This window comes from Calcarisporiella thermophila, assembly GCF_041956535.1.
Source record: "Calcarisporiella thermophila strain CBS 279.70 unplaced genomic scaffold VTP21scaffold_23, whole genome shotgun sequence".
Classification (NCBI taxonomy): domain Eukaryota; kingdom Fungi; phylum Calcarisporiellomycota; class Calcarisporiellomycetes; order Calcarisporiellales; family Calcarisporiellaceae; genus Calcarisporiella; species Calcarisporiella thermophila.
This window is the reverse complement of record NW_027192213.1, coordinates 432,900-460,558: the sequence shown is the minus strand read 5'-3', so window position 1 is coordinate 460,558 and position 27,659 is coordinate 432,900. Positions and strand designations below refer to the sequence as shown.

Here is a 27,659-nt window from a genome sequence, read left to right as displayed (position 1 = left end):
CGTGAGCAACAGCCGTGCCATGTCTGAAAGCTAGAACAACTGAGCCACTGATGAGATCCAAGCCATCGAATCCTTCCCAATACTTAGAAACCGTAATAGTGTCACATAGAACTGCGATTCAATTTAGCTAAAAACCATCTACAGAAGATGCTGAATCCTACACAACGCTCATAAGTGACGCGTGTGAAAGAAGACACTGGTTGAAATAGCTGTTCAAATTTACGTAATCTATCCCCGATTCTTGGTACATTTTAAATTCTCCACGTCTTGAGCATTCAGAAGAGGAAGCGATGCGAAAGGGCATAAGTGGTGGTGCGGGCATGCACAGCAGTGCCATGGGCACGTCATATCACCCCCAGGTGACCGGGGGGCATGGAGGCTACCAGCCCTACTATGGAACCCCCTCTATGTCGCCCCACTCATACTCATCCCCATCTCCCGTATATACTCCGTTTCGTTCGGCAGCTGCACCCCCTCTTCGGAAATACTCGCTTCAGCCCCCCCCTAGACGATTACCCCTCCACCAAAGCATGGAACTGGGTGAGTTACTCTACCATTGTCTGCTATTATTGTTTGGAGAGGAGGTCTCATTCTAGACGTGAGGGAGATATAACCGGGATGGACCCAATGGAATACACTGTTGATAATATGTCCACTGCTGTGAATGATATGCGCCAATGCTTATCTCCTTTTGCGTAGGTTACCCCGATATTTTTCCTCAAAAATCGAACCAGGAGGAGGATCAGCTTACTGAAAACAACGTCCGCAATGGATTTGTGGATAAAAAGCCTGTTCCGGTACGTATTTGTAGTTTTTTTTTTCTATCACTTTCAGTCGTGATGCGACCCTGAATAATAATTCAAATTGCGTTAAGAATGAGGATATCTGCGCACATGATATGATCCACGACCGTTTGATACAGGATAACAGAATCATGTCCGAGCTGGGTACTTTTATGGTGGATGTGATGAAAAGGAAGCACGAGTCCAACAGAATTACGGGGTAACTTCTCTTAGAGTGCCAGTCATTTTTTCAGGCTTAACTTAATTATGACTTACTTAGATCTTCAATATTCAAACCACCGAGTCGCGCGACCCTCAATGATCAGAAGAAAGAGCAATGGATGCAGGATTTGGCGGGAGGCATCGTGCCTCTACGCAAACTGGCGCGCAATGTGCCACATGGGTAATGGCAAACTCATTTGTAAATAAATTTACGGTTTTAACCCCCCCTCCAAAATTGGTTTTAGATTTAAAGGAGAGCGATTGCTAGAGGCGCTCGCGCAACGGCAGGTGCCTCTACTAAGGGCCACTTGGTATATCAAGGTGGTCGGCATGAACGAACTAGTAGGAAATCAATGACAAAGTTTCTTCATTTTCTCGTTTATTCATTGTTTTCACATTTTGTGATGACAGCAAATGCAACGGAATAAGGCTGGCGGATCACACCAACCTTACACTTTGGACTGGACAAGTGTATTTGAATCCTTTTTATGGAAGCAGCTTACGGAGCTCGATCCCCTGTCAAATTCGAATCCATCGGCTAGCGCGCGCCCTGGAATGAAGAATGCCGGTGCCATACTGAATAATTTCACGAGTGATGAGAAAAAAGAGCGATGGCTATCGCGTTGGCTCTATAGGTAAATCTTGTGTACGCTTGTGGGGTAAAGTAATAGCAGTTCTCATTTGGAATACCACTAGCATTCGGCTGGCCAAATGGCAATATAACGAAGGCTTATTGGAGCAGCGTCACTTTTTAAAGTTCAACCTTCAGCAGTTGGTTCTCTGCAACTTCAGCCAGACTGCCATGCTACTTATGCTTATTCGTCAATTCATGGGTGAATATGACCGCTCGCGAGCACTGATGCGACACCTTATCGAGAATTTGATAGACAAGCTTAATGCTGTGAGGATGATGAACATGCTCTAATTTGAAGTGTAGCGTTGTGGCTTACCGTATTTCCTGGTATTCTTTCTTAGCTCCTCCAACACCCGGAATACTCCACAGAAAACTGGCATTATAGTCACCTGGATCATGATTTAAGGCGGATGCTACAGGCAAGTTGAAACAGTTACCTGCTTCCACTGGATTTTGCATTAACCTCTTTTTAATATTAAAGGCGGCTTTCATCAAGGCTCCAGACATGTTCGTGTTCCCAAAGCTTTGGGCAGATAATTTCGCGCTTTTTCAAGAAGTACTTCTTCACAATGATATTGGGAAAGAGGACCCAGATTATTCCGAGATTTCCGAGCTTATGGCCTCTTATTTTGACATGATTCATGAGCGAAATCGGATAATCAGCCAAGGGTGGGGGGTTAACGGCATGGACGATAGGAGCTCCTACGTAGAAGCATCGGGAATGCCTGCAGATGAAGAAGAGAGCTTGATTTCTGTAAGTGTCTCTGATATATAGATGTATGCGTATCTAATTGTTGTATCGCTTTCTCTAGCTGCTCGATGAGATTGAAAAAACTCAAGACCTTCTGACCACTTGTCGTCAGTTTTTCGGAATTCACACCCCGAGTGCAGCCTCAAGTTCCTTTGAATCCCGAGTGCATTTGTTGTGTGAATGGGCAACCACTCCGCTCCGTCATGGGGATCACCGCTGCTACGCTGTGGCTACGGTGCTCGAACTGTGGAGGCAGGATGTAAGTCGCGGAAAATTGGCAAGAGATCGACAAATGCTACTGCAGGATGCGCTACTGAGATTCTTAGACGTTAGAACAAGCCAAAGCGATGAAGGTGATATACCAAAGGATTCGCCTTTTTCTTTGTGCTATTCCAATCTTAATCGATTTTTTTTTCTATTGTCGCCAGAATACGAGCTTGTTTCAAGATTATATGGCGAATTCATTCGTCTGGGACTTTTTTCATTTCAGAAGTATATGCAACGCCTGATTGCGCGCGGAGACTTGGACTCAAGTAAACGAGGCGAGATGGTAATCTTACTGCTTATGCATAGCATTGGCTATAAAGTTTCTAACCCTCAAATTTCCGGAAAGAAAACCTTGCGACATATGAGATACCTACAGTCTTTCCCTCTCTACCATGCTAAACTATATCATATTAATCAGCGGAGAATTATGCTTTATGGGATTGAAGGCGAAGTATGTACAATTATCCTGGCTCTAGAGCCACTCTGGAATTTTTTATAACACACTATGCTTGTTAAAGGATGGCCAACAAGAGGGTAATTTTGAAATGCTGAAGAAAATTATCAGCGAAAAACTACCTCATATGTTCGGAGAATCAGGTAATTGGGTTTAAACTTTTCCATGTATTTATTGAGAATTTTTGATCACACCTCTATCATGAACAGCATCTGAAATGACACAACCGGCAAAAAATGATCCCCTGGAAGATTTTCAATCTACTTTACACCTTGAGAGTCATGCAGCAGAACTCCTCAAGTCAGCAAACCGTTACTGCCAGCTACGAATCACACGAGAATGGCTGCTAGAGGCGGCGAACCAATTTGTAGTAAAGCAGATAAGGTAAAACCGAATGTTTTCCCCACAGCAATTCACCGTTGCTAACACCATGACGATGTAAGAATTGGAGAAGACAATTGGCGAGTAATGACGACTCCGGGATCTTCACTGTTGAACTCGCAACAATTTTCGACCTTGATACATATCATGGAGGTTGCGAAGGATTATTGCTCGTTATTTGAAGTGGGTGGCCTTTGACTTTTTTGAAATTAGAGCTCTTCTTGAAGCTAACGCTTTTTTATTAGCTATCTCTTTGGACACTCGAACACACTACTAAAGCCTTGTATCCAGCTATCATTCGTGCGCTACAAAGACACGAGTTGGTTTGGAGATCAACTACCCCCTACAAACAGGTTGTATTCGACACATTGGTTGCGCATGTAAGTTCTCTTGCATTGGGAAATACGGCTTTTTTGTTTATTTATTAACTTATGACTGGTATAGCATGCAAAGTTGAAGGCAAAAGGCGCTCCTGAGAGTTGTATTGTTAAATATTTGCTGCACCTAGTTGATTATTATCCAAACACGGAAACACTCAAAGCTGAGGTAAGCTAAAGGATAGATGCGAATGCTGGGTAGATTAGACCATGTAGATAAATATTGATGTGAATCCACAAAAACAGCTTTCTTCGGACCTACGAAGCGCGTCCTGTCCCCAAACCCCTGTTATCTCCCATCGCATCGCCCAGGACGGGTTCCCCAGCATGGAGGATCTCGAAAGTCTTGCTTCGGAGCGCAGCACCGACGTCGCCGAAGCCCTTGCATCTAATTGCCATTTGCGATTTCAAGCTGTTCCTAATGCCTTATCTGTGGTGTTCAACAGTGTGATGAACATATTGCGATCTGGAAATCCCGGCGCTACCCACCTGGAAAAACGCCGGACACTGTGCAATTACGTAGTTTTCTTGCGAGTGCTGCGTGAGCGTTCTAACACTTTATTGGATGCAGAGCTCCTTGGTTGGCTGAGGGCTGAGTACGGAAATCTACTCGAGAACAGTTCTGAAGGCAGCGAAGCAAAGGAGGGTGTTGCTTGCAAGGAGCTCTATGATGTGACAGAAAAGTCCTGGCTTGTCCTTTTCTTGGTTCTGCTTGTAGCACACGACGTTTGTCAGTTCGACACACTGCTAGCTTGGATTTGCGATGAAATGCTAGGGCCCGTCGTAAGCCTAACCTCTAAAGTAAATTCTTAATGTTGTGCATCGGTCTAGAAGCTCCTCTCTTATCTATTCATATATATTTGGCCATATAGCCTGATGAGAAGAAAGAGGATGCGATTGGTCCTGTGATGAATTTATGCAAGAATATCACCACTTTGCTCGATTTTCTCTTGGTTAATGATGGCGGTGAGAATATCCCGGAGGATATGCGATTAAATATTGAAGTGAGCCCGTGATTTTTTTTTTTGCATGCCCTATTTATGCTCATTCATCCTCACTGCCTCATTAGGAGGTACATGCCCTAGAAACACATCGTCGCCGTTTTTTGAAATTCGAGTCCCTTGAGGTTGTACTTCGCATGCTCCGTAGGTTGACGGAGTTGGAGGCGGATCTCCCCTTCAATGCTCCTGTGTATGCAGCCATTCAGCACTTCACTAAGGAGCTCCTCCATACCGAATGGTTCAAGCATGCTTGCTTCATTCACATAGAAAGGATATACGCAAGTCTTCTACGCGATATATCCAACAATGTAAAAGAGGGGTGGAATCGCATGGCTAATAACATATTATTGGGATTCTTTTGGAAAGTGGTTGGGGAAGACACTACAAGCATCGACACTCCCTCGATCAACACGGATTCAGTCTCTGACTATATGCCCCAGTTCCAATCTATCTTTACGAGAATCAACAAGTGGCTGTTTGGAAGTTGTCGGGTGCGGCTGTGGCTACTTATAGATCGCGTGCTGATGCTGGATACACCGGGGGCGGCGAGCAATGCAGAGGATGATGTGACAATGCAGGATGCCTCGCCGGAGCAACGAACAGAAGACGGACATCTAAGCCTTAGGGATGAATGCATCCGTGGTTTCGCGCAGTTCGTTTTCAACGACTTGATACCCCAAGGCCACTTGACTGGGCCATTGCTGGCTCAACTGGTGGCAGGTTTTCGCGATGAGCTAGTGGACACTGTAATATCCCAGAGCCTATTCATTTATACCATAAAGAAGGTGCTCATGGTAATGCTATATTATAGTTTATACGCGAAGGCGAAAATGTCCTGTTGGGGCAGATGGGTGCCACGTTCCCCGAGTCTGTGCTCATTATCGACAAGGCCAGGCATAGCGACAAGGCCTACACCGATACGTACCACTCGGTGATAATGCGATTTCACCACGTCATGGCCGCGCTGATCACCAAATCGGGTGCTTGGTCCGAGGATCGCAAGATTGAGTTCATAAGGAACCTATTGACACAGGTGAAGAGATTCGAGGATAATATCAAGGTAATGAAAGGATTAATTCAAGACACTTAGTTAAACTAAGTTATAACCCACATTAAGGTGTACGAGGTCATGCAAGCTTGCAATATCAACTATGACACAGCCCAAAATGCGCTCCAAGCGGCGAACGGTAGCCCAGTAAGTTTCTCTATCTGCTTACTTTAAACTCACTCGCATGCTATGAAATGTCGTGGACATGTATTGATGGCTCCGATCTCTCTTCCACAGGATGCCGCTATTGTTAGCGTTCTAACTGAGCGGGTTGACCAAGACTTGCAGGTACTGGCTATAGAGAATTATAATCCCATTGTCTCTTTTTCCGTTTATAAATCTTCTAAACCAATTTCCTTTTAGTCTTCGGCGCAAAATATTACGCTTGATGACATTCGCTGCAGCCTTCTAGTGCGACTCCGTCTGCTTACGCTTGTATTGCCTCTCATGTGGCAGCAGCCCGTACGTTGCGAGATGACCCAGTGGATAGCAACCCTTGTCAATTTGATGTCGAGTGCGGTCGTTCATGGTAATGGGACTCAAGAACGTGTGTTCGACTTTGTGATTGATCTTGTGTCGATACTCATGGACGAGATGCCGCGTGAGGTGCGCTCCACCTTTATCAAGGAGTTGCGCACAACCGGACATGGAGAGCTCTCGCTGCCTGCAGATTTTGCCAAAAGAGTACGGAGAGTTCTGCCGTTTAGAGACCACAACATCTATTTGAGCCAGTTACAGCTGCAAAACGGCAGTACTGGGGAGCTACAGCCATGGGAGTGGATCGAAGACTCCCCCGTAGACATGAGCCTCAGCGGAGGCGACGCACGAGTGAACGACACGCCTATTTCATTAACAATATTTGGAGCTAAACGAGTCAAGAGAAATGACGGTGTGTACCAACGGCAATTCCGACTTGGATATGCAGAGGCGTGGCACACCGGCGATGAAGTGGTATTGTTTAGCGAGCAAGAAGCTGAGGGACAATGGCTAGATAAGTTGGCGCTTGGATCGGAGGGTAAGGCCGCGAGTCGCGAGGGCTCGGCTGCGTGTATACCCCAGCAGGCAGACAAAGGCGACATGGCATCTTTTGTGATGGATGATAATTTGCTCTATGGGACAAGTAACGGCAATGCGGCCGGAGGTGGGAGCGATGGAGGAGTGGATGCAAAAGAGGACAGAGGAGCCAATGCATCGCTTTCGTCATCTAGTGGGAATGGAGTCAAGCGGAAAGACCATGAGGACGGCGGGGTAGAAGAGGGCGAACTCTTTGAAGAAGGGAGCTTTCACTTATGAAGTCGGTTTTCTATTTCTTTTTCTCTTTTTCAATTGGTTGATACATTGCATGAATGATCTAAGTAGATTTTTTTTTTTCTCGTTTGTCCTTTAGATATTCACCTGTTATTATGATTACTGTATATTTAACACTTGGGTTGTTATTTGTCGTTCCGGATTATTTTTCACTCCCACTGCTTAATAAAATCCTTTTTACTATGAACTTCCCAGTTCTCTTTTGTGCGAGAGCATTGTTATTTGATATAAGATTTTATTATTAACCAAGAGGAACAACCGAATTTAAGCCTGTTCAGACTTGATGAGGGAGGATGCGATACGATCCAAGTCGCGTTGACCGTCCTGGGTGATTTTACGTCCACTGAGGTTATAAAAAACACTGGTGAGAAACGCTGAAGCTAAAAAGAAAGAAAAGAAAAAGGACATACCCGTTGGCATCCTGCTCCAACACACCAATCTTCTCCAAAGATTGAAGCACTTTACGAGCAACCGAACCAGATGACTCGGCGTGGTGCGAGGGACGTGTTCCGCGGCGCTTACGACCACCATGAAGACGCTTGAGGGCACCAACACCAACTCCATTGCGGAGGTAGATGTGGCGGGCGACAGCAGCTGTGATGAAAATGACAGCGATCCGGGTAAATCAAGCAATCCAAGTAAAATATCCAATGGTATTAGAACGTAAGTTGGGAAAAGAACACTAACCGGCACGAACGTAGAACCAGTCTGGGTCATAGGGGGCAAGCTCCTTGTAGGCGCCGGTCTTTACCATATCGACCCACTTGGGGATCTCGAGTTTGCCAGCACGCTTCAAGTGCGCGGCATACGCTTTCACGAAATCGTGAGCATTAACGTCCTTGACGGTAACTCCACCAGCCATCTACGAAAAAAACAAAACAGCCGCTCAGTCAAAATTGAACAACAGCGTCAAATGCTCGATGTATTTTGTAGATCTCGTGCTCCAAAGCATCGGCTCACAGCCAGCATTTTGAAATCCCTCATGTTTTCCACCACATATACCAGCACACATTTCCCTTTACAATCACCAGGAGTGCGCAGATTACTCACTTTCTGAGTTGTGTCTCTTTGATATTCGCAACCGTAAAGGCGAAAGAGGAAGAGAAAGAGGAAGAAACTGAAAACACGGCCCGAAGCACAATAAGAAAAATAAACAACGAAAAATTTTTGGATGGTGACGTCGACTCAGAGAGAAAACAGGATCTCTCGAAATTGAATTTCGAGGGCTTTCCCAAGGCACCAAAATTACTTCGAAATTGGATATGATATTTCTTATTCTATCTACGTAAAAAAAACTTTATAAAAACAAGGGCGTAATGAAACAAGAAAGACATAAGTATATTAACAAGAGAACCGGTAGCTAGTGAACCACTATCGCGAATCTATACAATTTTCTATAGCTCCATTTTCCTTCAACCCGTTGCCGTTCGCTCCCGTTAGGAATAAAGAGGGAAGAGAGGACAGCGCAAGATTAGACCGATTATGCTGCATGTGACTTTTGACCAATTGGCCTGCCGCCAATGCCGCACAGAGACTCAATTCTCCTGCCAGGCATGCAGCGCAAATTATTCGGGCAAGTCGCTGGGCATTAGCGCCAGGTTGCGTAGGATGAGGACCACGAACCCGAAGCATATCAAGCATTGCAGATTGGGCGGGAAGAACTGTGCCGCCCCCAATAGTTCCAACCTCAATGGATGGCATCGTGCAGGAGATATACAAGTCACGATGGTTGTTCACCCTAAAAGATTGCATTAGTACACTGGAGTAGTTTACTTGGATATGGAAAGATCACAAATACTTACGCCTTCATCAAAGTAATGCAGTTGGAGCTCTCCACATTTTGTGCTGGGTCTTGCCCAGTAGCAATGAACATCGCGGTCAGTATATTTGCAGCATGTGCATTGAAACCACCGACAGATCCGGCCATTGCAGATCCAACTAAATTCTTGCTAATGTTGAGCTCAACGAGAGACTCCACGCTGGTTTTGAGCACGCTTCGCACGACTTCTCCGGGAACCACGGCTTCCGCCACGACAGACTTTCCGCGCCCGTCGATCCAATTAATCGCCGCTGGCTTTTTATCCGTGCAATAGTTCCCTGAAAGGGCGATCACTCTCATTTCCGGGAAGTACTCTTGCATGATTAGAAGGACATTTTCGCATCCCTTCGAAACCATGTTCATTCCCATGGCGTCACCTGTTACAGTAACGAAGCGGATGAATACGAGACAGCCCGCCAACGTGGCCCGAACTTTCTTTAGTCTGGCAAATCTGCTAGTTGAATTGAACGCATCTGTCACCAACTCTATCCCGTCATTTTCAAGCCACTGCTTCGCCTTGATAGCCTGCAGAATGCTTGGAAACTCTACAACAGGGCCGCGCGTCATCCCGTCGTGAGTTAAAACTGTGATCGCCCCTCCGCCTAAATTAATAGCCTTGCATCCTCGTGTTGTCGACGCAACCAAACACCCTTCTGTGGTGGCCATCGGGATATGCAGCATCTCTCCGTCAATTAACAGAGGTCCTGCCACTCCTACAGGAACAGGCACATAGCCTATAACGTTTTCGCAACAAGCGCCCAAAACTTTTGAATAATCAAAATTCTCCATTGGAAGGGCATTTGATTCCAGTGCTCCGGTAGTCAACTGAAGAGACAAGAAAGCTCTACGCAATTTAACAGCCCTTGTTAAATCACCTAGAACTTTTTCGAGAGCATAGAGGGGGATCTTCTCCTTTTGCAGTAGCAGTAGGACTTCTGCATCGTCTAATGTTTGTGGTCCCTTGGTTACGTTCTTCAGGATCTTGTAACACTCCTCCACTGATCGCGAACTAATCTTCACTTTGCCGTTAACAGTAGTAGAGGATGTTGCCGGGCATCTGAGTTTCTTCGTTGAAAATTGAGACTCAGTGACACCCGAATTCTTATCGATAGTCGAAGACACAGAGGACTTTGATGCACACACCTCGAGCTGTGTATAGGATTTCTGGAATGGTTCATTGCAAGATTTGGGTTGCTTTGCCAGATGAAACAGGTAAAAGTTAAGAAAAAGTGAGGTAAAAAGCGCGATGCTGATCCATTTGCTGATGAGAGGGTCTTGAAGGTAAAAGGATATGAGGTCGCCAAAAGATCCAATTGAAAAGGGAATGTAACTAGTGAATCTCACAAAGGTGGAGCTACAGTGCCGGAAAAAAAATAGAATCAGGCTGGTCAGCAAAAAAATTGATGAATAACTTACTTGACACCCTGGAAAGATAGAGGGGGTGCAATCTCAACAAGAAGTGGCTGGTAAGACTGCGGAGACTGGCGATGCTTTTGTAAAAGCAGCTGCAGAACCGGCGCTATGGTATCACTATTAACGTCAATTTTAGACTGCGTCTTTGCGTTCGGCTCGGGTTCAAGATGTTCCCTGACTTGGAGAGTAGTGCACATGTTTAGTACGTGCATCACAACAAAGCCAACGATCTATTATATGAAATTAATGAATCACTTTAATTCAAATGCTAACATTGATATATCATAGGATATGGTTACCATTAGTAGCTTTACTCTTGCCATCATTCTGCTATCTGCTTTTTGGCTACCCATTGACGTCTCACTGCTAGGATCACTGAAGGCCTTCATTGTGATCTGGCGGATATATGCCGCACCACTCGTGGGGGCTGCCGACGGCTTCGAGCCGTTTAACTCCCGAATGCGCTTTAGCTATAATTGTACAAATGTGAGTTGAAAGCGCAAAATAAGAAAATTTCACGTTACAAACCTCTAATTTAAGGGTGAGAACAGCTATGTACAATGTGAACATGAATATACAGTCATAAAGAAGCATAAAGGAGGCAATGAAGCAAAATTCTTCCAAGCCAGGGACCCCTACGAGAATACACGATCAAAGAAATAATTCTTTCCAGAGGCATGATAGGCAGAATTACCAGAATAGGCACCAAACATAAGTACGGCAATTTCAATTCCGTAATCTCGTACAATCGACAGGCCAACTGCTTCTACGGCATCTACCACAATTCTGCGAACGTCTTGTTTCAGAGCAGAAGACTGTGAATTAGGGGATGTAAGTACAGCTCGCGTAAGAGTGAATGGGCGCTCGAAACCAATGGCAATGATAAGAAAGGGAATTGCCTCGCTAAAAAATGATAGCTATTAAGTATGTAGTATTAACTTAAATAGGATTCGAAGCCAACTAACCAAAGCAATAGAGGATTAATTGTGCCACCTAAACTTTGTACAGTGAAGAGAGCCATTAGAAAGGCACAAAATCCTGATGACACGACGGCAATAGCAAGTGACCATCGGGAGCCCAGAGCACGCATGTTAACAAAGAGGGTTACAAAAGTTGCCAATGTCATAACGTAACCAATTGCAAAAATAACAACGTCAGTAGGATCCGCATTCTAAAAAAGGGGTACTGAGGGTAAGTTTCCTGATTTCAAGTTAAAGATTCTGATCTCGGAAAGTAAACTTACCTGAATTAGCTCATATATTTTGAGTATAATATTTCTGGCCACTATAACAATCCACCCTATGGTGCCTTTCTCCTGAGGTCTAATAAAAGGACGCGGACCTAATAGTCCTAGGTTCGTCCTAGCAATCCGATCAGCCCATTGCCATGCTAATTCATATCGGCGAGGATCTGTGACATTGTTTGCGTATGATAGAACTAAAGCGGATGCTCCTTTAACTTTACCGTCTCCTTCGCGATTCAGTCCATCAAAAAGGAATTGCGTTTTCGGGTGCTTTGAAATTTTAGTATATAATTCTTCGCCTTCCAGCACATCCTCAAAATTGTCCTCCCATAAACTCAGGGGCGATGTTGTAAAACAGCTCCCATCTTCAAGACGATAGCATAAGTCCTGACTGAAGGTTAAGCGCTGGTATCCATCAGCAACCGATAATTCGTTAATCGCATCTTGCACTCGAAAAAGAGTTGTAAGAAGTGATTTCCCCAGCAAGCTTCCTCCTGCATTTAATTTCAATTGATGCAAAAGTACACGAACAGTATCGGAGGGTATGATTTCATCCTGCTTTAGGTGAGAAAAATGCTCATCCGTGGGTTTAGCGACAACTCTCACGCTTTCAAGCGAAGGGGTTATTGACGGATCAGTAAATACAGCCGAATCTTGGGCGGATCGTAAAAGATTGAAATAAATTATTGCCGCAATGAATATACATATTACAATCATCTCCATCGGATTTTTGGCGGACTGGTGGGCTGTTGAACGGAGAATTCGGCGTACCCCACGTTCAACCAGCATGACTGATATTGATCAACTCTATCGGAATTTTACAGATGATAGGAGGACACAAAATTGAAAGATAAAATTTTTAGTAAAAACAAATGAATTGAGTGTTCTAGCTAATTGCAATTAAAATATTTCATTGTAAGAGAAAAATTATTGAGGCGATAAGAATATCAGAAAATAACAAATAAGAAAGAGATCAAGGAATAAACATATAATTGTGAGAGATTGGCAAGATTGGAAAAAATTATCAATTGAGATCTCACTATTAGCTCTCAAAGGCAAACTCCCATGTCAAAATGAAATAGGTTTTAGCGCCACCGCAACTATCCATAGTTATCATTTTAGATATCTGATTGGTGATCGGTGAATATCACAGATTAAAACTTAAACCACTTTATGTTGAAAATCGAAATACCAGCTAACCTTGGTGCAAAATATTTCCAAGTAATTCTCAGCAATTTGAGCAATATAAAATGTTGAATCGAAGATACTGCATTATGATATAGGATATATTTTAATAAGTTTCTGCTTGAAATAGCCCCCCGTCTGAAATTATAAAATTAAATAACACTTTCATGACCTTTCACTGCAACTTCATCCTCTGCTTTAGAGCGGTGAATGTATCCCATTTCGGTTTGATTCGAAATTCTAAAGAAACCCTAATCCATTGAACTGTGCACTAAATAATTTTGAAGGTATATTCTTGAATATTTCACTTTTCATATATTTCATTATGGTACAATTCTCTTACTTAATCGCAAGTAGGTTAAAGAAATAGTTCCTAAGACATTTTTTAGAATTACCGATATAAATTGTTCGGAACAAATTATATCGGCTCTTGGCTAACATACGGCATCAAAGAGAAAATGCTTATAAGAGTTCAAAACTGCGTCTATAATATTAGCCGTATTTTTAAAGAGTTTTCGGCATTGTCCTCAGAATATACATATGAGATTGTATGATAGATACAGTATAGCCGTGGCAGTATTAATCCAATAAATATTTTCCAGGATCGTCCAATGGGTTTAAGCTGGAACACTATTGATTTCAATTTCAAACGGCTATGATATCGGTGTTTTTTCTGTATTGCCTAGTTGGTTCTAGCTTAATCTCTTTCCCCGCAAACTCAATCCCATCTAATTCTTAATGGAGATCGAGCCTTGGATATCAAGTTTTCGCAATGTACCGCGTGTCAAGCGAGCAAAAATGTAATCCAAGCTCTTGTATATGCTTCTCAACGTTAGCGAAATTCAAGATTTTATAATTATAATTCTGAAATCTTAATTGTTTAGGCTCAAATCTTTAATCTCGAACTGCGACGCGTATGATCTTCATATTCTACAAAAGGTGCTCGTCACAAGCAATTACCAGCTTTTTGATGTTGTTGGAGCACTCCCAGAAGAGCTAGCTCTGCGTATTCTAAGTTATTTGGATATGCCAAGTCTTCTCTGTTGCCAGAGAGTAAGTAACTAACTGATTACTCTCGCTCTCTTTTCTTCTTAATTTATTAAATGCGAATTGCTAATATTCAAACATACTCTAACATTTGATTATCAAATAGGTTTGTAAGCTTTGGTATCGCCTGGCAGGCGATGATTTTCTTTGGAATAACATACATTTTCGTCTCAGTCATTTTAAATCGATCTCACCACTTCCCAATTATACCTGGAAGATCATGTGTCGGCACCTTTATGAAACCCGTCGTAACTGGCGTGGTGGTCAGCCGAGTTCAGCTTGTTCAATTGACCTAGGTCAGGGAGGCCAGATACGTTTCCCAATATTGCGTCAAAGCCTTCTCACTTATATTGTGGAAGGTATTCGTGGGGCAGTGGTTCATGTTATAAATTTGGAGGGAGCCATACAAAAATGGCAACTGAAAATCGAGCATAAACCCTCTGCTCTTGCGTTTTATCCTGACGAGCGTATAGTAGCCGTGGCTACTTATATGCGAGAAATTCAAGTGATAGATTATTTAACAAGTCGAAGAAGGAATTTCACGATTGTGGAAGTGATACACAACGAGACGTTTACTATGAACGAGGAGTATTTGGCAGGAGCGGGCAGATCTTTGAGCTCTTATGTTTGGAGATGGAAAACTGGTGAAATTGTGGCAAGATTACCACCACGGGAACAAACCGCTGTAAGTAGTTGTGATGCTAGTTTGATGAATACACTGCTTCAATTCATTCACAATGGTGAGCTGAAATTATTTAACTGGTGTACCTTTAATGAAATAGATCATCTCGCTTAAGTTATGCGGCAATATACTATACTCGATCAACAGCCAAGGTAATATTTTTGGCGTTGATATCTTCTCAGGCCAAACTGTATTCGAGCGATATTTATATGCACACGACCCACGGTCTACAATACTTCAAGCCACTGAATACTTTATTGCTTGGAGACACCAGGATAAAGTTCTGTTTAGACGTACCGATTCTCGTCCTTCTCACTCACATATGCTTCCTCCCCTTCTCCGGCACAAAATTGAAGCAACTGCTGGATTTTCTAGTTGGCACGATTCTCTCCGATACACCCTTGGTTCACTCTCTGTCTCCGCCGACGGAGACCGCATCATTAGCGCTCTTCACTTTAACTCATATCCAGGTCAGGCGCAGATTGATGTGTCAACCTATGTAGAGAATACGAGTGCAATAGGCGGAACATATTCGATTAAGGCACCCATTCAGTCGGATATACCTGTAAGAACGCTCAATTTTGATGAAGCCCGAGATTTGATGATTCTTGCCGACGAGGAGCGGTTGATTGCCATTGGAAGAGATACCTCTGCAATTATTTATAAATTTTCGCCTGATTTGTAAATTTGAATATCAATTGTTAATGAACTATTTATAAATACACTTAGTATTTTTAGTTCTCGCATTCAGTAGTTGATAGTTTTTATTATGACTCTCAAATTACCCTCATATCCTTTATGATCAGATCACCGATATTTATAGATTAGATAAACAGAAATTGAATTCACAGCAAAAAAAAGAGTAAAATAGTAATAAAGATGGTAATAAAAGTATAAAAATCACGAAAAAAGTACACAAGATTATATATAAAAAGCGAGATGCATTAATGTCCATTTATTGCCGGTTTCCCATTTGGATACTATGTAATTAAACATTTTAGAGTGAATATTTTCTCGACAAGTCTAACCGTTTACAAATTTTCAATATCAGTTAATACCTTGAGTTGGAAATCTTTCTCTCGCTTGAATAGTAGTATGTGTGGTTCAGGCGCATGAAGCATGTAGTGTTCCCATCCACGCGATTGCTTTACTCCCAAACTTCGCCACTCATTCTCGGTCATCAAGTGACCGGGTGGAATATAGCGAGCAAGTTGTTTTGGTAGAGTTACGTGCCGGTACTCGAATTCATCTAAAATAGTGGAAACGTCCATTACGTCCATTGTTATATTGTACGAATTTCTAACAAGATGAGAGAAAAATATACCATCATAATAGCGTTCTGAGTAAATAATCTGATCGGAATATTTTTCGATATCGCGCTGTCGCTGTTCTTCCTGCGAGAGTGAGTGAGAAAGTGTGCTATCATTAAGTTCACTGTACTCTTGGGAGGTATCAAGATCCTCTCGATTCATTTTTTCCAATTATCTATGATCTATTAAAATTCAAATCGATGCAGCAGCGAAGATTAAATGAGCTGTACGAGTGTTTTGAAGTTTTCTATTTGAGAGATGAAAGAAAATCAAAGAGATAAAGCGATTTGATTATTTCAAAAGGAGCAGCAGAGCAGCGTGTTTTTTCGCGTTTTTTGATCTTCACTATCGTGACTGCTTCAAACCATCAACAAAAAGTTTGATCATATTTGGGCAAACCAAATTTTCGGATATATAAGCAATGACAGAGTACAATTCAATAGACGCTTTATCCAGTAAGAACTTCAATAATATAACAGGTGTTGATGCCGAGCGCATGGAAGAGATTGACCCGGAACAGCTCCGAGTTGCGGCGGATATCATAGAGCAAGACACAAGTCAGGTGCCAGAGTTTTGGGTAAAGAAATATAAAAATGAAGCTGCTAAAAATTGGTACTAGTCCTCAATTTTGCTATCACTATAGATATATATATCATTTTTCTAACCCAAATCTCGCATCACTCGCACCTATTTATATTCATCTTAGGGATCTCTTCTATAAGCGTAACACTACGAATTTCTTCAAAGATCGTCATTGGGTGGATCGTGAGTTTGCCGAGCTAGTTCCGGATGGCAATTCCAAAACCGTATTAGAAATTGGCTGTGGTGTTGGGAATTTTCTTTTTCCTACCTTGAAATCAAATCCGGACCTTTTCATTTATGCCTGCGATTTCTCAAAGCGTGCCGTTGAGTTCGTAAAGGCAAATGCAGAATATGACGAGAAACGTTGCAAAGCTTTTGTATGCGATTTAACGAAAGATGATTTAACAGATAATATCCCCTCAACAACTATTGATATAGTGAGTACTATAATTTGCTTTTATCGATTAATTGAAATATTAATGTCTCTACTTAACAGGTATCCGCCATATTTGTCTTTTCCGCAATACCCCCCGAATCTTTTTCTTCCGCTATTCGCAATCTATGTTCTGTTCTCAAACCCGGTGGAATTATACTTTTTCGTGATTATGCTCGTTACGATGCTGCCCAAATAAAATTCGCAAAGTCACCCGGGCACAAGCTTGCCAAAGACTTGTATGTACGACAAGATGGTACGCTATCACATTTCGGAACAGTAGAGAGCATTTCCTCAACGTTCGAGCGAGAAGGATTTAAAACTATTTTATGCGAATATGTTTATCGTCAAACTACCAACAGGAAATTGGAAATGTGCGTCGATCGTATTTTTGTGCAAGGAAAATTTCAAAAGTTTTAAGTGTTTATCGGTCTTATGATAGATCTATATACTATGACTTTACTTGTCTTTATTACTTAGAGCTTTTACAATTTTTTTTTTCAAGTTTCTCATATCCTTTATATATAAAGCAATAATTTATTTCGCACTAGTATAGAATTTCCTGAACTACTAATGTAGTCTTATTATTTGCTAAATAACTAAACTAATAGTGCGTATTGCATGATTAATGATTTCTACAGTTATTATTGAACTATTGCTCTTTTTCTTATTAATTTATGATTTTATTCGATATACACGCACATTTCCTTCAAATCTTTCATTTAACATCGTATTCCTCAGAATTTCAATATAGAAGTTAAAAAAAAATGGGTGGCTTGGTTTTATATTAGTAGGTAGGTAGTTCAGTTCTAATGCCAGATTAGTTTTTAAGAAAATTAAATTCAAAAATGATGCCAATTCGCTCATTAATTCCAAGATCGTCAGCGGCATTTTCGTATCAAAGTAAGAATTAATTATACTTTTTCCATTCCAGATTCTGCTTATTTATTGTATTATCACTTAAAGAGTGCATGACTCATCATCGCCTTCTCTCGACGAGCGTCACGCTTCACAGCCAACAGCAACAGCAACAGCAACAGCAACAGCAACAGCAGCAACAACAATCCCAGCAACACATACGGCAACAGCAGTTCCAGCAGCAGCAACAGACAGGACACTATTTTGACACATTTGAACTTGCGCAGAAGCTTGAGCGAGAAGGATTTACCCGTGAACAGTCAGAAGCCATAATGCGATCTTTGTCCGAAATCATTAATGAAACGTATGCTAACACTCACACTAAATTTCTGGGGAATTTATTAATGATCCATATATTTTAATTTGAATAGAATGCAGAATCTAACTAGGAACATGGTCACCAAAGCCGACCAAGAAAAAGTTTCGTACACATATAAAGTTGACTTTGCTCAGCTTAAATCTGAAATTCAGATGCTCGAAAAGAATGACTACAGTATGATGAAATCCGAAATCGATCGCTTGCTTGCGGAGGTCGAACGCCTAAAGCAGAAACTTCGTGAAGAAATAACTCGTATGCAAGCCGGAGTAAGATTGGACCTGAACTTGGAGAAGGGTCGTATAAGAGACGAAGCGAGTGAACAAGAACTCAAAATAAAAGAGACTGGTACAAGATTAGAGACTGAAATCTCAAATCTACGCACACAAATGGAAACAAGCAAATTCCAGGTTTTGCAATATATGATTGGAACTATTACCGGAGCTGGAGCGTTGCTATTAGGTGAAGTATACAGTTTGCTAGCATAAAAATAGTTATTTATCCCGAACTAATTCGTAATTTCTGATCGCTATTAGCCTATATGCGCATGTTCCGGTAACATGCTATAGTTATCACGACGTTTTATCAGATTTTAGACTGCGATTTAATCGCCTGACATTTATTTTCATGTTTAACATTTTTTTACTATTAAAAATCCATTCTTCGCATACATCTGTTCAAGTAACCTTGATCAGATATCTGTATGAAGTACGTCTATATATAAATAATATTTACTTTATCATACCGTTATTTGTCTAGTATTCAAGTTTAGTTAATGGCGGAAGGAGCCTATCTATGTTCTTTTCAAGAACACAATCGAGTTCATATTATCCAGATAAATTTGCAAATACTTAAAAAGTATTCCCTATATATACATTATTTGAAAGAGATGAATTCCAAATCAATATTTCTAATTGCATTTGCCTACGATTTTCTAAACACCAATTTGGAGTCGCAGCCAATTGTCTATTAAATACTGCACATCAGAGGAGAAAATAAAATAATAATATTTGCTGTCAATTGCTAAGGTATCTTGTTATAGAAATTATTCCGCTTAAGCTGTAATGCAGTTCGGTAAGGGGGATTAATGGGAGGTTGAAGGGGATCTAAACTACGATAACCATTCGATAAACCATCTTCCTGTAGATATTCCCCTTCCACTTCATCTCCTCCATCATAATGTTCTACTTCCGTAGATCCTTCCGTAGCCCTAGGTTTGCGGCGCTTTTTGTATGTGCGAGTTTCGTTTGCCTGCAGCATTTGCTCAGTGAGTTCTGTGGCCTCAAGGGAATATGTCATATCCGAATCAAATCCACTATATCAAAAATATACGTCAATTTCTGCGCAAGTATAAAAAGGTTGCGTTATTTACTTCAAATCTCCACAAGCAACGAAAGGGACGATAACACGGTTTTTGCCGACTAATTCATTTGCTTCTCCATAAGAAAAATCAAGAAGGGGGTTGGCCATGGTTGGAATATAGCCCTCTGGAGGCGAATAGTTTTGACAGACAATAAAGGCCTCTAAAATAGAAAATAATTGATGTTACAAAAATAAAGATGATAAATCAAATGAAAAGGATATAATCACCAATGCTAGAGTTCCGAGAGCTACGTGGTTTGCTACACGTTACCACCGGAAAAAATATTTTAAGTTGAGCATAAAGAAGAGTAATATCTTTTCCGCGAAAGATTTTCGCTACAAAAGTTCCACCCGGCCTGAGGACATGTGTAGTAATATTGAGAGCCTGTAATAGCAATGGGTTAGTGTTATTAATCATTCCAATAGAGAAGAAATTAAAATGGATATGGTACCGCAAGTAGCAATTGTGCTTGAATATATTCATCCATATCATGCAACCCAGTAACTATTCATATATAAAAGTTAAATTCAGTTAAGGACTCAAAAATACTATATCTTTTTATATATACCATCAGGAGCCCCATCACAAACAACAATATCTGCAAGTTCTCCTTCAAAAAATGAAATAATCTGCTCAGCTGTAGATTTCTTCGTAATATCACCCTGAAGTTGGATAACATCGGGCAACGGTGCCATAGCTTGAAGATCAACTGCAACAATTTTAGCTGGTTCGTCTTGCTCGCTTTTATTTTCACTGTCATAATAACAAATAAGAATAAAGCAAGTGAAGCATCGAAGCGGGTACAATTTGCCTTACTTCAACTTCTTGCTTAACACCTGCGACCAACTACCTGGAGCAGCGCAAAGATCTACAGCTCGGCGAACATTTTCGAAGAGGTGAAATTGCTCATCCAGCTGCAGAAGTTTGAATGCGCTACGAGCTCTCCATCCTTGCTCCTTTGCCAAACGATAATAAACATCCCGCTTGTCTTTGGACGATTTGCCCATTTTAATACAATGGTGAATAATTAGCACTATTGTAAAAAGATTAAATGCCTTTGGTCTATTAATTCGAATATGACTGCTTTTTTGTTTGCACTCGAATATCTACGAGATACCTGTGAGATAATCCGCCCATTTTTGTTAAATCTTTAAATCGCTGCTAGAATAGCCTTAATATTCATTTGTGACGAGGTATATTAAAGAATATAGCTTTAATATATGCATTGGACCATGCCTCACGTATCTGCACTATTTTCCCTTACAAACGTGGATAGCTTTATTTTAAAAACTTGCGTTGTTTGATTTTTGTGTAGAATTTGTCATTCTGTGGCTTTGAACTGTTTGCTCGCGTGCCCATGACTTTAGTTTCGAATTAATGTAAGATGTGACTGCCTGGTGGCGCGATTTGTTCCCCATAATTTCATGTTATATATTTTCAAACTCTCCGTTTCAACCACATGCCTCATTATACCTTCGATTGTGAAAGTTGGAATTAACTTCATTGGTTGCTAAATATTGTTTACAAAAATATGTTGGATAATGAGGAGTCCAACTCATGCACTCAAGATAAAAAAGACGATACCCCTTGGGCTTCTACCAAGCTGCTAAAGAATATACCGGCACCGTCCCCACTTAAGTATTCGAATGAACAAAACGTACCATCCAATCCTCCACCTATATCACAGACCGTTATTTCCTCGACTATGGAGCCATTACCTGAGGAAATTCAACGCCAATTCAATTGTGAGAATCCAATTAGCAACAATCCTAAGGCGCCCTCCAGAACGCTGAATTTACAAAGCCGTTTTATGACTATGGAAGGAGAAGCTACTAACAACGGGCTCTCAACTTCGCCTAAAATGTTGAGTGGGAGTTTCTCTTCGTCATCTAATACACGATTTTTAGGTGAATATCCATCGATTGGCGGAGGTGTACTTACACTTGAAACGACTCCAACTATGCTATCGGATATTGCGGATAAACTTGGTGACAAAAGCTGGGGTGGTGTAAGAATTTAATATAGCATTTACTATCTCTAACTACTTGTCATGCTTATACATTCTGTATGATATTCATATATAGGACGATGTCCATAACAGACGAAAACCCGAATCGTCGCGTTTTAAAAAAAAGAAGAGACCACCAGCATTACATCAAACCTCTTCTCCTGCAGAAGTGTTTGCTGCATATATTGCAAATGCTATAGATGATGCTTCTGAAGGTATTAACTGGTTAGCAGTACTAAGCGAAATACCTTTGATTTGTTAATTCTTTTTCTTTTTTCCTCAATCACGAGACTCAGACGAGAACGAGCAGTTCATGTATCGACGAAGAAATCAGCCACAAACGCCAAACATCCCTCCGTTTGCGCATAGCGTTTCCAATCCACCCACGCCAACTTCCTCAACTTTCACTTCCCGAAACCAGGAACCACTTTTCAACATACCATCAAAATCCACTTACAATATTCTACCTATAAAACAAGAACAAAATACACTTTCGCGTTTAATAAATCGCGGGCCCAGTGAGGGTGGTGAGGAATATGAACAATACCCTTCATCAAGACGTATTGTCTCTACTCGGAAGACATCTACAGGAAGCGTATCTACCCTAAGTTCAGTCACATCAAACCAACATTCAACAAAAGTTCTTCGTGTGGCACCAGAGATTTCGCGTCCCTATGAATATGTGTTGACGCCCGGAGTTCCTTCTTCATCCAGAAAACATAATACTGCCCGGATAACTTGGAAATATGTGGTAGAAGATGAGCGAGCTCCACTAGTTTTTCCAAAATTTAGAGAAACACCTTGGATACATGAAAGTTTGGAAACTCGACGGTAAGTCCTATCGATTAAATGAACTATATAGATCAAAATTCATACCCAATGTTTATAAGAACAAGACGTAGACAACTTAATTCTATCATCAGTGCTTTATGCATAGCATTTTTGCTTGCATTTATCTTCTTCTTTGCACCATTTTTCGAAAACAAATCACTCGAAGATGTCCGTTTGATTGGTATTACAAATGTGACGGCAACCGATCGAGAGTTGATTTTTGATCTACATGTGAATGGAAGAAACGTGAATAGGCGGCAATTGGATATTAAGGCTGGTAAATTCTTGATTTATGCAGTGCCGTCAAATAGCACTACAGGTGAGCAATTACGATCCGAATGTCAGTGGACTCCTTTTGGATTTCAGTTCTTGGGAGAAGCCGAGCTGGAGAGGTCACTCGTTTTTATTTCACTCCATGATAGTTCAAGAGGTGAAAGAACTACTACAATTGCAGTCAGTGGAATTCATTTAGTTCGACCTGGAGGGAAGAACCATGCTAAATGGCTACGAATATTACAGAACACATTTGAGATCTACATCGATGGCTTGTTGTGGCAAGGACAAATTTGGAAGCAAAGCATTAAAATATGTGGGAGTGTGCGTATCAGTCCTTAACACTCTGCAGATTAGCGTTGTGATATCTATTATTATTATAATAATTATTTAAACTGATTTTATTTGGTGATTATTCTTTCATAGCTTAGCATATTCTGTTCAATAGTTATTTGGGGAAGTTTCCTCGGTATATTCATTACATTCACTGATTTGTTAATTTTTTATCTTTTCATTATGCTATTTTTAATAAGATAAGAGGTATACTATGACCACAAATAAAGAATGTAAAACGCACCAATTGATTTGCCGCGCATGTAGGTAATAATTTTATGTAAGTGTATCTAGATGGGAAAGAAGACATCCAACCGAGATTAAATTTGAACATACTTTAGAAACTTTATCTTGAACTATATTACTCCTCTTCCATTAAGATAATATTGCCCATTAAAATATATTGGATCGAAATAGAATCATGTTTCAATATAATTAGATCTCAAATAGCGTACTGCTAATAAATTTACTTAATCTTCTAATGTGTGCTGAAAGCTTGTCTCTTTTATAGTGTGTTAAGCCTAGTATCTTGTAAAGAGCGAAAATGGATAGAAGTAGGGTAGATGGTTTTGTATATCTTTCCAGGGTCTCTCATGGGGAGAAATAGAATCTTCGGTAGGGAGATTCCCCAAACCACTCTTTAGTCTGTTTCCCTTTTCCATTAACCTTGACCTATGGAGCAGTTTTGGTGGAACCAAGTTCGCCTTCATTCTCTTCGATTTTCTCATCCTCTACGATCATTCCGCAAAAATTGCAAAAAAATCCCCGCAAAAAAGGTATCAATCAGTTCCTCTCGACGATGAAAACGTCCTTATAACCATCAAAGGGGGAAAAATAATGAAAAAAACGCAAAAAACTACTCCGAATCGGGGAATTGAACCCCGGCCGTCCCGGTGAGAGCGGGAAATCCTAGCCACTGGACCAATTCGGATTACATTTGTTGACTTCAAAAATTTTTTGGGGGGGAAGTTGACTTCAATTTTTTTTTTTAACAAAGGACCTTTATTGAAAAGTGACCTATCCTGTTAAAAAGGTAGGGTAGCTTCTACGTCAAAATCACCCAGGTAATGCTCCTGGCCTACCTTGCAGAATTTGGAGGATAGACGGAAAAAAGGAAGGAAGAAAAGGATTTAAGTGTGAGAGGAAGAGAGAAAAGGCGATGAGGAAAGAGCTAGGAAAGTATGGAAATAGCAATTAGCTTAATAAAGAAGGGGATAGGAATAATTGTAAGAGGGGGGGGGGATAAAGGTTGTGTGCACTGGTATTAAGATAGGCTACTTATGTACATGAAATAACGAAAAGAAATGAAGGATTGAAAAAGTAAAGGAAGAGGAAAGGAGAAAGAGAAAAAGAAAAAAGAAAAAAAGAAGAAAGAGTATGGAAAAGAACGATAGAGGGGATGGTATTAATATACAGCAGTGGAGGGTTGGGTGCAGTTCTCAAGCCGAAGTTGGGACTGGGATTTGATCTTCAGAGGTGTCCTGGATGAAAATCACAGAATCATCTATGATGTTCACCCAGTTTCCCCTTGACCATTTATCGATTAAGTCTCTTTTCCGTTCCTGTTTCATTGCCATCCACCACTTGGACTTTATTCCTCGTTGTAGTTCGTGGTCAAATTGTTTGGTTATGGCTACTGGATTGGGTTGGACATCGTCCAGCACTAATTCAATTCTCGAGCGGTATATTACCCACAGGGCTATGTCGTGGCTCAGAGCAACCACTTCGTTGAAGCGTTGACTTATTTGTTTGTCTTTTCCAAACAGTCTGTCTTCTCTCGTGGATTCGTGTGGCGTTATTCCAATTATTCGGTAGTTTGTCTCATCAACTCTTTGCCAGAGTTGCCCGATAGCTGGGCAGTCTAGAAAGGCATGGGCAATTGTTTCAGGTATCCCTAGGGAACACCTTTTGCAAGTGTTAGGATCTCCAGTCCATTTGCTAGTGATGATTCCGGTAACTATTTTATGCTTCATAAGTCTCCAGCGAAGGGTTCTGTGCTTGGGTTCTGACGGACAACTTTTCCACCTGGCCCATGCCTTCGTCCATCTGTCAACGTCATTGGAAACGTCCTTCCATTCCTCGGTGATTATGGTTGGCGCATCCTGCTTGTATAGTCTCCCAACTTTGGTGGTGTAGGCGGTGGTCTCAATCCCTGCAATAGAACATTTTGTTAAAGGAAAATTGTGTTTGTTACCAACAAGGGGGATTCGCTGTGTGAGTCTCGGCGAGTCGTTCGTCTAGGTGGAGCAGCTTTCTCCTCCATAGTAGGTGAAGATCGAGATAATGTTCTCTGAATTCCCTCGAGTATCTGTCAGGTTCCTTGCGATAGGGCGTGCACCTCGGGTTCGATCATCGGTTGGTAGATATTGTCTCTGTGCGGTTTGAAGAAATCTTCCAATTTCGCTAGCCCGAATTTTTCTGCCTTCCCTTTCACTGGTGCTCCTTCTATAGTAAAATAGGAATTGTTACTAATGGGGAGGGGGAGTACTTCATCTAGGGTGAATCTGTATCTTTTGGTTAAATCCAGTTTTCCACCTAAACTCTGCCACACTCTTACGAGGTGTGGCCACAAACCGTCCTTCCTCATCAGCTTGTGCTGGGTGTAACGGGTGGCTAGGATGCCCATTCCCAGTGCGTTGGGAGTGTAATGTTTTTCCAGTATGTAGATTGCTAGGCTTACCCAGGGTTGTCTGCAAGACGAGGTTGTGGCAAAGTGTTGGAACCACGAGGCTAAAATTGCGTCGACTTGGTGTTTGGGGTTGATGAGACCTAATCCAAATCCTGATGGCTGCTGCATTGTACTCAGGGCGATTTGCGGGCGCTTTTTATCCCATAGGAAGTCTCTAACGATTGTGTCCAGCTGTTTCAAGAATTTGGCTGGAGGGGGGATCAATTTTGCCGTGTACCATAGTTTGGATAACAGTTTTGAGTTAATCAAGAGAACTTTTCCTTTCAAGGAGAGAGCTCTTAATCTCCACGTTTTAACTGTTTCTGTTTTCCGCAGGCTGGTGAGCAGTTCCTCAAAATATTCATCGCCTGGAAAGATCTTTTTGGTGTTGAACGGTATTCCAAGGAGAGTGAATGTCCCTTCTTCATGGATGAAGTCACATAGTGGCGAAAGGGTTGCGCTGGCTGTCGACGATAGAGGGACGGCTTCTGACTTGTGGTAATTGATTTTGGAGTTAGAAGCTCTCTGGAAATCGGTGAGTGTCTTTGAGAGGGTGTCTATGTCTTGCTGGTTTGCTACCGCAACTGTAATATCATCCGCGAAGGCTGTGGTGACGATGCTAGTGACTCTCGGGATGGTGATTCCAGTAAGGCTCGCTCTTAATTTTATCAGAAGGGGTTCTATGGCAATGTTATAGAGCAGGGGTGATAAAGGGTCGCCCTGACGTACTCCTTGATTGACCGGAAAGGGTAGGGTGATGTGATTGTTAATGACGACTGCCGCTGTGTTTTCTTTGTATATGGATGCGATTAGGCGTGTAAACTTCGCCCCGAACCCGAAGGCTCTAAGGCATTCCATGAGCCATCCTCGGTCTATCCTATCATATGCTTTTTCGTTGTCCAGAAGAATGAGGGCCCCGTTTAATTCCTCTATCTTTGCGAGGTTGAGTATCTGGTTGATAGTCATGGTGTTTTCAGATATATTCCTCCCTCTGATAAAGCCAGTCTGTGATGGGTTAATAATGGTTTTCATCGCCGGTTGGATTCTGAAGGCTATTATCCTTGTCATGAGCTTTGCGTCGCAATTTATTAGGCTGATAGGTCTCCAATTCTTTAGATCTTTCGGGTCGCCCTTCTTTTTGTATATGAGTGTTAGTAGCGTATATTTTCCTAGGGCTTCGTTCTGACCGGAGAGGATTGCGTTAAATACTTTCGTTAGAAAAGGCTTCAGAATGTGGCTAAAAGTTTGGAGAAATTCGAAAGGTAGGCCATCTGGTCCGGGGCATTTATTTTTTGGTGCGTATCTTAGTGCTATTCCTATTTCCTTCTCACTAAATCTGCTCTCCAGGTGGGCCATTTTCTCGGTTGGAATCTTTGGGAGGGTGTTGGGTAGGAAGCTTCTTTGATCTTCTTTGTTGGTCACATTCTGCGAGTATAATGTTTGATAGAAGTTTCTAGCTATTCTGAGGGTTTGTTGTAGGTCGCTGGATGTGTTCCCTTCTTGATCTATTAGCGAGTTTATCTGATTGCCGGCCTGTCTAGCTTTGATTAGTCTATGGAAGTAGCGGGTCGACCTTTCTCCTTGCTCTGTCCATCTCGCCCTGCTTCTAATTCTTTTTGACTCTATCTGCTGATTTAGGATATCTCTTTGCTCTTCTAATATATCTTCCCGCTCCCTTTCTCTTTCTGGGTCCAAGGGTGGGGTTAATCTGTCTAATTCTTTGAGCCTCTTACCTAAGGTTTCCGTTCGCCTGTTGGTGTATCGCTTCCGAATGGTTGCGTAGGACATTGAGAAGGCTTTGAATTCCAATTTGGCATTTTCCCAGAAGGAAAAGTTGACTTCAAAAAAAAATTTTTTATTTTGATCAATGCCGAGTCTTTATTGTATAGGAAGACTCTAAAATACAATTGTTACATTATTATAAGCAATAAAGTGAAAGGGAAGCCAAAGTTAAAGCTTTATGTGATATCGTAGATCGAAATGATATGTTGGTCATATCGACTTTCAGCT

General features: G+C 41.5%; 10 protein-coding genes and 1 non-coding gene across 11 annotated transcripts; 5 read left to right on the top strand and 6 right to left on the bottom strand.

Moving 5' to 3' along the window:
• Positions 1 to 290: 290 nt before the first annotated feature.
• On the top strand, positions 291 to 7,210 carry VTP21DRAFT_5759 (uncharacterized protein; the record flags this gene model as incomplete). Its single annotated transcript, XM_069396315.1, has 24 exons — positions 291 to 540; positions 700 to 797; positions 875 to 1,002; positions 1,063 to 1,185; positions 1,250 to 1,346; positions 1,416 to 1,639; positions 1,701 to 1,905; positions 1,980 to 2,057; positions 2,120 to 2,392; positions 2,451 to 2,742; positions 2,818 to 2,939; positions 3,003 to 3,107; positions 3,175 to 3,253; positions 3,320 to 3,494; positions 3,554 to 3,674; positions 3,737 to 3,871; positions 3,936 to 4,037; positions 4,115 to 4,669; positions 4,741 to 4,872; positions 4,938 to 5,615; positions 5,681 to 5,929; positions 5,987 to 6,064; positions 6,155 to 6,205; positions 6,281 to 7,210. 24 exons carry the CDS (start codon positions 291 to 293, stop codon positions 7,208 to 7,210), a joined length of 5,280 nt encoding a protein of 1,759 aa, XP_069247840.1.
• A 279-nt stretch (positions 7,211 to 7,489) lies between these two features.
• VTP21DRAFT_5758 (40S ribosomal protein eS19) lies at positions 7,490 to 8,087 on the bottom strand (the record flags this gene model as incomplete). The annotated part of the gene is made up of 3 exons (XM_069396314.1): positions 7,490 to 7,568; positions 7,636 to 7,819; positions 7,913 to 8,087. The coding sequence occupies 3 exons, from the start codon at positions 8,085 to 8,087 to the stop codon at positions 7,490 to 7,492; spliced, it is 438 nt and encodes a 145-aa protein (XP_069247839.1).
• A 509-nt stretch (positions 8,088 to 8,596) lies between these two features.
• Positions 8,597 to 12,489, bottom strand: VTP21DRAFT_5757 (uncharacterized protein; the record flags this gene model as incomplete). The annotated part of the gene is made up of 8 exons (XM_069396313.1): positions 8,597 to 8,963; positions 9,028 to 10,398; positions 10,461 to 10,687; positions 10,757 to 10,927; positions 10,986 to 11,092; positions 11,152 to 11,360; positions 11,423 to 11,628; positions 11,701 to 12,489. 8 exons carry the CDS (start codon positions 12,487 to 12,489, stop codon positions 8,597 to 8,599), a joined length of 3,447 nt encoding a protein of 1,148 aa, XP_069247838.1.
• A 1,134-nt stretch (positions 12,490 to 13,623) lies between these two features.
• VTP21DRAFT_5756 (uncharacterized protein) lies at positions 13,624 to 15,299 on the top strand (the record flags this gene model as incomplete). Its single annotated transcript, XM_069396312.1, has 4 exons — positions 13,624 to 13,685; positions 13,770 to 13,938; positions 14,039 to 14,617; positions 14,715 to 15,299. The coding sequence occupies 4 exons, from the start codon at positions 13,624 to 13,626 to the stop codon at positions 15,297 to 15,299; spliced, it is 1,395 nt and encodes a 464-aa protein (XP_069247837.1).
• Positions 15,300 to 15,558: 259 nt separating this feature from the next.
• VTP21DRAFT_5755 (uncharacterized protein) lies at positions 15,559 to 16,086 on the bottom strand (the record flags this gene model as incomplete). Its single annotated transcript, XM_069396311.1, has 3 exons — positions 15,559 to 15,594; positions 15,673 to 15,863; positions 15,939 to 16,086. 3 exons carry the CDS (start codon positions 16,084 to 16,086, stop codon positions 15,559 to 15,561), a joined length of 375 nt encoding a protein of 124 aa, XP_069247836.1.
• Positions 16,087 to 16,345: 259 nt separating this feature from the next.
• VTP21DRAFT_5754 (uncharacterized protein) lies at positions 16,346 to 17,359 on the top strand (the record flags this gene model as incomplete). The annotated part of the gene is made up of 3 exons (XM_069396310.1): positions 16,346 to 16,536; positions 16,631 to 16,943; positions 17,003 to 17,359. 3 exons carry the CDS (start codon positions 16,346 to 16,348, stop codon positions 17,357 to 17,359), a joined length of 861 nt encoding a protein of 286 aa, XP_069247835.1.
• A 428-nt stretch (positions 17,360 to 17,787) lies between these two features.
• Positions 17,788 to 18,732, top strand: VTP21DRAFT_5753 (uncharacterized protein; the record flags this gene model as incomplete). Its single annotated transcript, XM_069396309.1, has 4 exons — positions 17,788 to 17,842; positions 17,906 to 18,161; positions 18,229 to 18,635; positions 18,710 to 18,732. 4 exons carry the CDS (start codon positions 17,788 to 17,790, stop codon positions 18,730 to 18,732), a joined length of 741 nt encoding a protein of 246 aa, XP_069247834.1.
• A 464-nt stretch (positions 18,733 to 19,196) lies between these two features.
• On the bottom strand, positions 19,197 to 20,543 carry VTP21DRAFT_5752 (uncharacterized protein; the record flags this gene model as incomplete). The annotated part of the gene is made up of 6 exons (XM_069396308.1): positions 19,197 to 19,488; positions 19,546 to 19,696; positions 19,764 to 19,920; positions 19,988 to 20,040; positions 20,105 to 20,289; positions 20,353 to 20,543. 6 exons carry the CDS (start codon positions 20,541 to 20,543, stop codon positions 19,197 to 19,199), a joined length of 1,029 nt encoding a protein of 342 aa, XP_069247833.1.
• A 524-nt stretch (positions 20,544 to 21,067) lies between these two features.
• On the top strand, positions 21,068 to 22,990 carry VTP21DRAFT_5751 (uncharacterized protein; the record flags this gene model as incomplete). The annotated part of the gene is made up of 4 exons (XM_069396307.1): positions 21,068 to 21,544; positions 21,621 to 21,759; positions 21,841 to 22,375; positions 22,468 to 22,990. 4 exons carry the CDS (start codon positions 21,068 to 21,070, stop codon positions 22,988 to 22,990), a joined length of 1,674 nt encoding a protein of 557 aa, XP_069247832.1.
• An 850-nt stretch (positions 22,991 to 23,840) lies between these two features.
• VTP21DRAFT_t236 lies at positions 23,841 to 23,912 on the bottom strand. The gene has a single exon. It is a non-coding gene; the product is annotated as a tRNA-Glu (tRNA).
• Positions 23,913 to 24,420: 508 nt separating this feature from the next.
• On the bottom strand, positions 24,421 to 27,005 carry VTP21DRAFT_5750 (uncharacterized protein; the record flags this gene model as incomplete). Its single annotated transcript, XM_069396306.1, has 2 exons — positions 24,421 to 25,133; positions 25,556 to 27,005. The coding sequence occupies 2 exons, from the start codon at positions 27,003 to 27,005 to the stop codon at positions 24,421 to 24,423; spliced, it is 2,163 nt and encodes a 720-aa protein (XP_069247831.1).
• Between the last annotated feature and the right edge of the window lie 654 nt (positions 27,006 to 27,659).